This window comes from Strix aluco, chromosome 18 (genome assembly GCF_031877795.1).
Source record: "Strix aluco isolate bStrAlu1 chromosome 18, bStrAlu1.hap1, whole genome shotgun sequence".
Lineage (NCBI taxonomy): Eukaryota > Metazoa > Chordata > Aves > Strigiformes > Strigidae > Strix > Strix aluco.
Genome location: NC_133948.1, coordinates 2152830 through 2164960, shown reverse-complemented (window position 1 = coordinate 2164960; position 12131 = coordinate 2152830). Strand labels below are relative to the sequence as shown.

At 56.4% G+C, this 12131-nt stretch overlaps 1 protein-coding gene across 1 annotated transcript in view; it reads left to right on the top strand.

Annotated features, from left to right (window-relative positions):
* The window catches only part of WSCD2 (WSC domain containing 2), a 30317-nt gene extending 19046 nt beyond the window's left edge, over positions 1-11271 (top strand). Inside the window, exons 4-9 of the mRNA XM_074844396.1 lie at positions 139-323; positions 1382-1503; positions 2262-2436; positions 3418-3582; positions 5772-5972; positions 9162-11271. Of these exons, the coding sequence (XP_074700497.1) occupies positions 139-323; positions 1382-1503; positions 2262-2436; positions 3418-3582; positions 5772-5972; positions 9162-9514 (1201 nt within the window). The 3' untranslated portion in view covers positions 9515-11271. The remainder of the gene's footprint in view (positions 1-138; positions 324-1381; positions 1504-2261; positions 2437-3417; positions 3583-5771; positions 5973-9161) is intronic.
* Positions 11272-12131: the final 860 nt, after the last annotated feature.

Below are 12131 nucleotides of genomic sequence, written 5' to 3'. Positions count from 1 at the left end.
CCTTGGGATGCAGTGCTGCTTCCAGCGCTGGGTGGGAGCTTCCTGCAGCAGAGATGCTCCTGTGAAACCCCACGGAGCTGGGGGTATGCCTGGGGACGTGCTGAGCACCCCCCCCGCCCCCCGTCTCCCTCTCCCCAGGGGTTACCTCTATGCAGGGCTGGAATTCGGCGCCGAGTGCTACTGTGGACACAAGGTCCAGGCATCGAACGCCAGCGAGTCAGAGTGCAACATGGAGTGCAAGGGGGAGAGGAGCAACATCTGCGGTGGGGTCAACCGCCTCTCCATCTACCGCCTGGAGCTGGCCCAGGAGTCTGCCCGGAGATGTAAGTTGGCGGCATCGATGCGGCTCCCGGTTCAGCCCCTCATGGTGGTGGTGGGGGTGGTCCCTGGCATCCCCGTGCTGCGTCAGCCAGGTCATGGGTCGAGAGAGGTGGTTTGGAAGCGGTTCAGGTCTGTGAGTGGGATAGTTTTGCTCCTGCAAATCGTGGGGATCCCCCTGTGAGGATGACTGCTGGGTGAGGCAGGGAGCCCCAAGGACCTAAACTCCTGTTCAGGGCATTTTGGGGGACTTCGGATGAAGAACTCTTTCCTAATGGCCAGACAGGACCATCATCATATTCAGAGCTGGCTGGAGGCTGAGGATGTGCGGGAGCTCCAGGAAAAGCCGAGGGTTCTCCTCGTCAGAAGTGCTCGTTTGGCTCCCAATTAAGCAGCACTATAATTACCCACACTTGCTGCTTTTCTTTCCTCATCCCCAAGCGATGGGAAGGAAGGTGGCAGTTCTCAGAGCTCCCACCACCAGGCACGTGGTGGAGTGACCACCCTGGGAAGGGGCTGAGGGTGCCCGGGTACGTGCAGCAGTGGGCGAGGACCTGGGATGGGACCCCTTGGGGCACCAGTGCTGATGTGGGGGGACTAGGCCAGTCCCAGCTCTGCTCTCCTCGCTGGCTCCATTGCTTATACAGTCTGGGATCAATGAGTTGATAAAAATAGGGAGGAAAAAATAAACCCAACTTTGCTTTTGCTCTGATTATGCACTGTAAGCAGCCGAGCGAGCGGCTGGGAGCGTGATGGGGCTCCCGCGGCCCATCGAGTCTGCCCTTGTTTTGGCACGGCTAAAAATGACTCAGATTTGTCAGCAAACGTGGCTTCACAGCCGGAGAGGGTGACGAGAGCTGGAGAAAAGCAGCCGCTGTGCTGATGAGCGGCTGGAGAGGAGCGGTGGGAGACAGGGACGGGGATGCCGGGGCACGCAGAGGCTCTTGCTCCTGAGTCTGGGGCGCACTGGCTGGCACTGGCATAATTTTTGGGGTGCAGCCCTGGCTCTTCGTGGCCGGTTCAGCATTGCTCCCAGTGCCACTGTGTCCTCTCTCCCTCGCAGATGGCAGCGCAATATTTCGGGGGTGCTTCCGCCGGCCGGACAACATCTCCATTGCCTTGCCCATCAGCCAGCTCATGCTGAACATGTCAGTGGACAAGTGCGTGGATTTCTGCACCGAGAAGGTACCGGGCGGCCGGGGGGGTGCAGGTGGAAAGCTTAATCATCTAAATCATCATCAGAAAGGGTCACACTGGTCCTGCTCTGCTCCAAGGATGCTGCGATGCAGTTTGCTGCTGGGGCACGATGCCTATAAGCACGCAGGGAAAGGTTGGCAGTGGGCATTGCTGGGGTATTTATTAATTAAAATTAAGTAAATTATAAGGCAGAGGAAGAGAAAGACCTGCAGGTGGGGACAGTCCTGTTCTCCCTTCATGGCCTCCCCAGAAGAGGAGGGTGGGGAATAAACAATCCCACCAGTTAAATACAAGTGGCTGCTCCATCGCTGGCTCCACTTTCCCATCAGTGCTGGGAGAGCCGGGGCCGGGAGGTGTAAATAACCGCAGCCCCTCGATTAACCTGGCACTGCTGCAGCCTGGCAATCAATCGCGTCAGCCGCCAAATGGGCCTCGTGACTCCGGGCTTGGAAATGCCGGCGAGGCCACCACAGGGTCATCTGAGGGCTCTGAGTGACCTCGGTGCAGGTGGCAAACTCACAAATGACGTGCCACAGCTCTGCTGGGCTGTGCCACGGAAAAGTCGGGGTTCAGGTGGTTTTGGGTGTCTGCAATGAGCTGCTTGTGCAACTGGGGATGCTGCAAACCCCCCCACGCTGCACAGCGGGGCCGGGGCGGTGAGGATGAGTGCGGGCGGCAGAGGATGGGTCTGCTACGGGGGCTGAGGCCAGTGCTGCTGGCTGCCCTCCCTCCACCCGTCCCTGCAGGAGTACCCGCTGTCGGCCCTGGCCGGGACCACCTGCCACTGCGGCTTCCCCACCACACTCTTCACCCTGCACGAGCGCGAGGACGAGCAGCTTTGCGCCCAGAAATGCGCCGGCGAGGAGTTCGAGAGCTGCGGCACCGCCGAATATCTCCTCGTCTACCAGACCCAAGTGCAAGGTGAGCTGGCACTGGGCTTGCCCTGCCTGCTGCCAGGCAAGGGGACAGGCAGGGACCGCTCCGGCCTGGGCGCTGGCACCGGTTTCCCAACCCCTTCCCAGGCACACCGACAGAAAGTGAGTGTGAGCTTGCAGCATCTATTTGGCTTTCATTAAAAATTACCATTTATTTTAATTTCCTGGGAAATCAATCCTCCCCCGAACAAACAGCTTTAATTGCTGCCTGACTCAGCGGCAGGAGAGAGCGGTTTGCCATCTGCCTCTGGCAGGATCCCTCCTTGCCAGTGCTTGTCCCTCCTTGTCACCGGCAGTACCGGCAAGCTAGAGCCTACAGTTGGCCAGTGAACCCGCTGGGGCTTTGCTAGCCACAGGAGACAGGTTCTGGGGAAAAATATGGGGGAAAATAGCTGTGACCAGGCAAAAAGTCCCCGGGAGACTGCACAGAGAGGGGTCCTGTCCCCCACTGCCCTGCAGGTCCCAGTGGTGGGACCAGTGGGGACAGGGAAGCACAGGGCAAGGGGAAACCTGTTACTGGGAGAGGAAAGGCCTGAACGGAGCAACTGAGGTTCCAAATTCAGGTGGTTTTGCTTCAGAGCGGCTCAGTGTCAACATGATCCCTGCTTCGGCGTTTGGTTGGTGCTGGAAATGCTTGTCCGTTTGTTGATATAAAAAGCAGGAGTGTTGCTTGGCAAAGACACCCGTGTTGCTCACTCTCCCCTAATCACGCAGGCAGCAAGCAGCTGGTAATGACAAAGCACCTCCTGCCCTCTTCTGAGGAATTTTTGGGGGTGTTTAGGATTCTTTGAAGTGTCCCTGTGTGCTTTAGGCAGGGCGCTTTTCCCTATAGCGGCCACCTCCTTGCACCCTGCCCCAGCATCCTCCCGGGAGACAGCAGCACGCCGTAAGGAAGCGGGATAGCTCTGTGGGAAAAGCACGTTCCCGTGCCATAGCCCTGACGTGCCTTGGCTGGTTCTCGCTGCAGACAACCGCTGCATGGACCGGAGGTTTCTCCCCACCCGTGCCAAGCAGCTGGTGGCCCTGGCCAGCTTCCCCGGTGCCGGCAACACCTGGGCTCGCCACCTGATCGAGCTGGCCACTGGCTTCTACACCGGCAGCTACTACTTTGATGGGTCTCTCTACAACAAAGGTGAGATGGGGCTTTGTTGCCAGGGGTGCGCCAGTCCCATCTGAGCCGGGAGAAGGTCCTGGTGCCATCCCTTGGGTTTACAGGAAGGGGAGGGCAGAGCCGGGTGCCACTGATGCTGCTCCATGGGATGGTTTGGGCATTGCGTGTGCCCTGCCCATAACCTCCCTGTGCTGCCCACTAACCTTGACCAGGACTGATTTGGGGCAGAACTGGGTTTTCTCCATCACACTGGTGATTTTTAACCCACTGTGGGAGTTGGAACTTTCTAGAGGAGGAACTGGAGCAGCTCCAACCCTGGCAAACAAAGCAATTCCTGAGTTTTTTGCCCCAAGAAAAGGCCAACTGGGGTTTTTGATCAGATTTCCCCACGAGCTTGGCACTCTTGTCCCAGGATGCATAAAGTAAGAAGCGAAAGAAAACCACAGCTGTGTGGTGAGGAGGACTCGTGCAGCCTTCCAGCTTCAGGATTTGGGAGCAGGTGGTGCTGGTGGCACCAGTATCCTGGAGAACAAATGTCCCCATGTGCTTCCCAAGTAGCTGCAGATAAAAATAACAACATGTCAGCACCCAGGGAACACCAACACCCAAATTAATGAATATTCACAGCTCAAAAAAGCTCTGATGAGCTCATGGGGTGGGGTGGAGGAGGGAGCTGATCTCATTTGCCTGTTCTCCTTGGGCTGAAGGGTTTGGTGGAGATCCATCTTCCCATCCTGGGTGACACAGGTATTTGCCCAGTAAATATTTAACGGAGGAGGGATGCTGTTGTTCCCTCTGGGGCAAAGCAGCAGTGCTCTGCCTACCGTATTGGTGCCAGGGTCGATAGCACGTGGGCTTGGGGACCCTGAATTAAGCAGCAAGGATAAGTTTCAAGCCAAAAAATGCTTGAGGCGGGCATGAAGCTTTTTCAGGCAGAAGCCAGTTCCTCCCAATAACCCACCAGATTGCAAGGGGGAGAGAAAACACCAGTTCCCCCCATTTTATAGTCATTTACAATAGTTTTATTTGTAGATCTTGAAGGTTTCTCCTGCTTTTCCTTCCCCTTTTGTGGCTTTGAGAGGAAATTCTCCTTCCCTCCTTGGCCATGGTGGCGCTGGGATCTGTACCTGGGGTACCCCTGTAGCTGGTGGGGTCTGTACCTGGGGTACCTGTGCAGCTGGCCGGGGTTTGTACCCACGGTACCCCCTAAAGCCCTGCTTGCCTGACCCCAAATGCAGCAGCACCCATTTCTTCAAGATTTGCCAAATTTAGAGATGCTCTGCGCTGAGGGAGGGAGCCTGGAGTCTATCGGCCCCCGGCCCTGGCACCCACCCCGGGGTGCAGCTGGCATCACACCTCCCATAGGTGGGAGCATCCTCCGGGCAAAAGCCTCGGGGAGGTTTTGCTCATCCGACCGCGCATGGGTTTCATGTTTATTCTGGGCTGAACGTGTCGGAGGGGCCCGGAGGTATCCAGGCAACTGGCAGATTAGCCATCACGTCCCTGCGTCGCACAGCATGGCTGCTGAAAGCAAATTACACATCTATAATTGATGTAGTACAGCTACTTACAGCTTATCTCCCTCCTCGGCTCAGCTCTGCTGCTGCCGCCTTGTTCCCGGGTAGTTTGGGTTGTGCTTTGCAGGGGATGGGGGTGAAAAGGGGCTGAGCGTGATGCTGGGCTCAGCCCCAATACTCTGTGCAGGGGCATAAGGGATGGTGGTCCCCTCTCTGGACCCCTCCACGGCATCACTGCAGCCCATCTGCCCCGAGCACGGCTTTTTTCCTCTTCTTAATTTATTGGGAGAGTTTAAACACTGGTCAGGGAGATTATAGCTATAAAAATATGTTCTTGACCCCCCAATACAAGCATAAAGTACGTTAATGCAGTATGCAGTTATTTAACGGGCTGTGCAATATCAGGCTGTTGCAGACCCTCTCGCTGAGAAGAGCTGAGCATGGCCGGGGAGGAGGCAGCCCTGCTCGGTCCCCATGCCCGCTACCCACCCTCTCATACATGAATTTCACGGGACTCATAACTTGGGAAAATAAATGATTTCCATCTGGGAGAGGAATGCAAATTCTACTTCAAGCCCCATCTGCTTTTATCCGACTCTATTTTGCAACCCGATATCCCCGCATCATTCCCTTTCCCCAGCTCGCTTTTATTATTTTTATTAACTCAGGCACCCACTCACTCTGTCCCGGCAGGGTTCAAGGGTGAGAGGGACCACTGGCGAAGCGGGAGGACGATTTGCATCAAGACTCACGAGAGTGGCCAGAAGGAGATTGAATCCTTTGATTCGGCCATCCTGCTCATCCGAAACCCCTACAAGGCTCTAATGGCAGAGTTCAACCGCAAATACGGGGGACACATCGGCTTCGCGGCTCACGCCCACTGGAAGGGCAAAGGTAGGCTGGTGGGCTTGGCCACCCCTGTCCCGCTCCCACAGAACCCGGGTGGGCGAGCTCCAGCCTGGCTGCCGGAGCCATAAAGCTGTTGGTAAAGCCCAGCAGTGCCCAAGTCTGGTCCCCATGGGGGAAGTGTGGGCTGTGCCACCCCTTTGGAATCCCTGTGTTGGAGGGATGCAACCAGCATGACCTGCAGCATCATCTGGCACAGCTGATGGCTCCTGCATGGACGGGACGGGACGGGATGGGATGGAACAGGATGGGATGGGATGGAGAAATGAAGATGCTCGGCTCTTCAGTGTTGGGTCACAAGGGCAGCAGCAGAGAGAGGTGGCAGTGCCTGGAGACACAAGTCTGACAGCAGCCTGGTGCCAGTGGGGAGGGGGTGGGTAGGGGGAAGTGATCTTGCCCCTGTACTTGGCACTGGTGAGGCCGCCCCTTGATGACTGTGTTCAGTTTTGGGCCCCTCACTCCAAAAAGGCCATTGAATGACTCGAGCGTGTTCAGAGAAGGGCAACGGAGCTGGTGCAGGGTCTGGAGCACAGGTCTGATGGGGAGCGGCTGAGGGAACTGGGGGGGTTTAGTCTGGAGAAGAGGAGGCTGAGGGGAGACCTCATGGCCCTCTCCAACTCCCTGAAAGGAGGGTGCAGAGAGGGGGGATGAGTCTCTTGAGCCAAGGAACCAGCGCCAGGCCAAGAGGGAATGGCCTCAAGCTGCGCCAGGGCAGGGTCAGACTGGCTCTTAGGAAGGATTTCTTTGCAGAAGGGGTTGTTGGGCGTTGGAATGGGCTGCCCAGGGCAGGGGGGGAGTCCCCATCCCTAGAGGGGTTGAAGAGTCGGGTTGACCCAGCGCTGAGGGATCTGGTGGATCTTGAGAATGGTCAGTGTGAGGTTCATGGTTGAACTGGAGGAGCTTCAAGGGCTTTTCCAACCCAGATGATTCTGGGTGGGCAGGAGCCTGAGGACCCAAACTCTGCCCCTTCTTCAGAGCAGCTCTTTGAGGCCAAGGGCAGCTAGCCTGAACGCAAGGAGAGGTTAAAATAATAACAGGATCCATCAGACATCATCCATCACCTGGTGGGTGCACATGTCAGTGTGGTGCTGCAGCATCTCCACGCTGCCAACGAAGCGGGGTCCCAGCAGGACCACCCTGCCTGGGGTGGTCAGGAGGGGATGGGCAGCCCTGCTCCCCAGCAGAGCCAGCCCTGCCACAGGCAGCACCCAGGGGGTGGAAATAAACCCTGTAACTCCCACAGGTCCTGCCCGTTGCTGCCAGCTCACCCACCTGCCTCCATCTCTGCCTGTCCAGTGCCATCTCACACACCCCCAAATTTCTAATTAGCGGGAGGAAGGAGATCCCCTCCAAGCCCTTGTTATCTGTCCTTCCCCAAGGCGGAGGCACAGGAGAATGGGCCCAGCCCTCGGGGAAGCCCCCAGCCCCTCTGCCGTGCGGTGGCAGCCGCCAGCCCGTCCCTGTGGACATCAGCAGTGGCAGGGTGTTATTTCTGTGCACCCAGCTGCTCTGGAGACGCTACCTTTCCCACACAGAGGCGTAGTGTGGAGGCTTGTTAATTATAGCAATTTACAAATTGCTGTTGTGGAATTGACTTCATTGGAAAGAGTTAAAATATTTAGCTTGATTGAACATCTGCTACCCTTAATTCAGAGTTTATTTAAGGGGAGCTTTTGCTGTTGTTGCTGTTATGTGCCTGGATTTCGTTATCGCCATGTGCTTGCCGTGCCGGAGATGGCCCAGCCCCACTCCCCCCCCCACCCCATCCCATAAAACCAGGGAAGAGAAACATCCCACTCCTTCCTCAGTGGCTTTTCTCCCTAGACAGGTCCCTGGGCTGGCATCGCCCCCGCCGTGGAGGGGTACGAGCCTCTTGCTAGATTTTTATCCTCATGTGCTGCACCTCAAAGCACAACTACAAACTGCAGATACAGCTGGGGGCGGGAGGAGGGGAAGGGATGCAGGACAACCCCATGGGCACCCTCCTGTGCTTTCCAAGTCCCAAACCCCCTCGGCCTGTCCAACACTTTGTGTCCCCAAGAGTTGGGAGGGAGGGGGGCAGGCGGAGGGGACCCTTCCCTCCACCCCAGCACGGTCCGATTTGGACCCACATCAAAATACATCACCAAATTCTTTCCAGAAGATGTACGGTGTAATTAGCTGATGGGTTAATTGTCAGGTTAATTAACCATTGGATCAACTTGCTTGGAAAGATGGAGATTTTCCATCACTTGAGGGCTTTAATCGGGCTCGGAGAGTTGCTGAGAGCTGTGGTTTGGCACTGGGGAGGGGTCAGAGCCCCCCATTTTTGCTCAGCTTGTGGAGGACCCTGACTGTGGAGCCCAGGGGTCCCTGTGGAACCATCAGCACCCACCCTGCCCTCCCACCAGCGCAGGAAGCAAACCCTCAGCGGGGACAGCTCGTTTGTGCCAGGTTTGCAATTAGCGCTCAGGTGTGTGGTTAAATAAATCATCCAGAGAACAAAAAAAAGGGATTACAGGCGAGTAATTAAGAGAGGGTAGGGGGGTCCCATCCCCAGCCTTCCCTGCGGAAAGCCCCTTGCTCCCTGCAGCGCGGCTCTCCAAACTGTTTACTTCTCTCAGGAACTAATTTTGAGGCAATTTTGGAAAAAAAGCCGGGCCCTCTCGCCAGCCTTGCCCACAGCTGCTGGTGCTGGGGGGGAGGCTTTTCCTTCCCCCTCCCCATTGCCAGCCCTGCGTGGAGCCCGCAGAGGCTGCGGGCGCTGTGAAACCCCTGTTTGGTTCCGTGACATTAATTTTACGATATCCCTGGAGCGGTTCCAAAGCAAAGTTTTATGTGATATGATTACACAAGGTGAATTGTCCTGTATCTGTTTAATGAAACAGATACTGTGTTTAATGATTCTTTGGGGAATTAAATACAGTTAAGCTATTAATCAGGCATTGGTTTCTGGGGGAGGACAAGAGGAAGAGGCAGATACCCAGAGCTTTTATGCGTCATGGGATAGATGTATACGGCACTGCCAGGAGAGTTGTGGCTTATAATTGATGTTTCATTATCCCTTTTATCACCTGATTTTTATGGGAGGATCAATTAGCAAGAAGGATAATTGAAAGATTTCAGCAGGGAGCAGCCCTGAGATGGGGGATGTGGGAGGATACGGCGGGAACACCCACTAACCTCTGCTCCTTCCAGAGTGGCCAGAGTTTGTGGCAAACTACGCGCCATGGTGGGCTACCCACACCCTCGACTGGCTGCGCTACGGCAAGAAGGTGCTGGTGGTTCACTTCGAGGACCTGAAGCGGGACCTCTTTGTCCAGCTGCAGCGGATGGTGGGGCTGCTGGGCATCGCCGCCTGCGAGGACCGGCTGCTCTGCGTCGAGGGGCAGAAGGACGGCAACTTCAAGCGATCCGGCTTGAGAAAATTGGAGTATGACCCCTACACCCCCGAGATGAGGAAGATGATCAGTGGCTACATCAAAACGGTGGACACGGCTCTGAAACTCCAAAATCTGTCAGGGGTCCCGGATGATTATTACCCGAGATGATGGTGACGAGGGCGGGGGAACCTGACCCTGCATGGCGAGGAAAGGCTCGGTCTTCCCGGCCTCTGCCTACTTCCACCCAGTGGGTGGCTTTTCTTTTAAGTCTCCATCTGCTGCTATTAGCTGTTAATCAACTCCCTGCATGAGCAACGAACGGTCCCCAGCCATCGCTGAGCTTGCTTGGCCAACACCGATGCGGACCCGGGTGCAGCGGCACCGCCGAGGGGATGCAGGTGCCTTCCCCACCGCAGGATTCCTGCTCCATCCCGCTCCTGTTTGAGCTGCCGCAACCCTCCTTGGCAACGCAACGGGTTATTTGTGCCCAACCCTTGGGGGGACGCCGCGTTGCTTGTGCTGTGCCTGACACACACCCCCCGCCACCCCTGGCACTGCCACGGTGCTGCAGGAGCTGAGCTCCCCCGGGGTGAGTGTCCTGAAATTTCTCTCGCTCCTTGGCCAGCCCTGGAAGGCTGCTGCCCATCCCCGGATGGAGCCCATCACCCTTCCCAAGGGAGGAGAGACCAAGGAGGGGGTTGGCACCGCATGGGCGATACTCGCATGGATCCCAGTCGGAGGTTATGGAAATTGGGAAGGCTGCACCGGGGAGAGCGCTGCGTCCCAATGAGGTGGCTCTGTCCCCGCCACGCACCCTCCCTTGGTTTCATGGGGACCCTCCCCGAGCCTGGGGACAGGGGGTGTCCCCAGGGCAAGGCTGGTGTCCCCAGCTGCTCTGTCTGTGCGGTCACTGCTCCAGCCCTGCTGCGCCGGGGAGGGGCCCATGACCCCCACCCAGGGGGGCTGTGGGTGGGAGCCACCCCCATGCCTGAGGGTGATGCTTGAGAGGGTAATGTTGGCCCTGGACAGAAGAGCTTACAGGACCCACAAGCTCGTCCGTGCCTCATTTCAAAAGTTTACGAACCAGAAGAGCCCCCCAGAAGCAGTTTTGGGGGCCGCGAGCAGGGACCGTGCTCCAGCCCAGCCACATCAAACCCCCGTGGCAGTGGGGAGCAATTCCCAGGGCTGTTTTAGGTGTCCCTCCAGCTGAATCCAGTCCTGCGACAGGTCCCCTCGCTTTGCCCGCACCCTCGCCCGCTGCCTGCCGACGAGCAAGCAAAACCAAAGGATCTCCGTGCGCGTCGGGACGATGCCGTTCGCCAGGCTGGCTTTGTGCAGAGCTGCATGCGGTCCCCAGCCGTCCCTCCCTCCCTCCCTGTCCTGGCTTTGCCGCAAACAAGCTCCCTCCCCTCCTTCCAACCTGCAAGTCCCCTTTGGATGTAGGTGCAAAAGCCATAATATTGTACGCAGCCTTTTCTAGAGTTAGGTGTTCAATGATTGGCTTTTAACTCTTGATCTTGATAGAAATACATGCACAGGTTGAAATCTAGAGACACCGCTCAATCTATATTCAAAGAGAGAGAAGAAAACTCCACGGAGAAAAAGGAGAATTTAAATAAAATATATTTTTCTAATGTGCGTGCGGAGCGGACATGGGCAGCAATGCCAAGGCTGGGGGGGCTCCCGGTCCCTGTTTCTTTGCACGGAGGTGGATGAATGTGTTTATAGGGAGCAGCTGCCCTGTTTTTAACTCTTCCCTTGACAAACGGCTGGAGGTTTTCTAGCAGAGCGGGTGAGCCCCGTCCCGGCAGTGGGGATCGAGCTGACCCCACGCTCCTTCGCTCACAGTGGCCCCGGGGCTGCCTACCTCGGTCAGAACAAATCCTCAGGTCAATCCAGCTATTAAAGGAGAGTTTTTGTTGCTATTCTGCCTTCCCGTGTGTTTGTGGGGCCACCCCAGCACCCTCCACCCATCCCAGACCAGGGGCTGGATGTCCCCCGGGACTTGGGAGCGACCTCTCCCCCTGCCTTTAATCCCATTAATGGTATTCCTGCATCTAAACCACTGACAACGCAACCAAAGTGGCTCCTTCTTGGGGGTTTTATTACTTTTATAGTGTCCTTAAAGACAGGTTTATTTGGCTGCATGGTGGGAGCGGGGAGATTTACTGCAGGCTTTATTCCTGTTGCCTCCCGTCCTTCCTCGGCTCCAGAGCAAGAGCAGGCTCGGTGCAATTTATTTCTTTTCTCTTGGCCGATCACCGCCTTATCTGGAGTTGGTGAAATCCCTTTTTTTTTTAAAAAGTGTTGGGTTTGCAGCAATCGAGATGCACGCCGAGCATGATTTGTTCTGACAGGCATCATCTGAGGAAGGGGCAGCGTTTCCTCCTGCCCCTTAGAAGTAACTAAACCCAAAGAGCCAATTAATCTCCAGGATAAAACAATTAAGAGGCACCATCACGTGCAGCCAACATGCTCTGGGGTCCTGGGCTGCAGCTTGTAAGGTGGAAGGGGAGGTGTGGGGAGCAGGGAGGGGGGTTGGCCCAGCACGGGGACCCCCAGCCTGGGGACCCCCCCATCCACACAGCCTGGGGGGCATCGCCGCCTCCACCAAACTTCAGAGCCGGTAGCGAAAGGACAGAGAAAACTCCCTGAGCACCACCAGTGCCAGCTTACCTCTTTTTTTTCTCCCCACGGTGGCTTTAAGGTTCACTGAAGCTTAATGCTTTTATTTCACCACAATTGCTTTTTTTTTTTTTTTCTTTTTTTAATTTGCAATGAAATG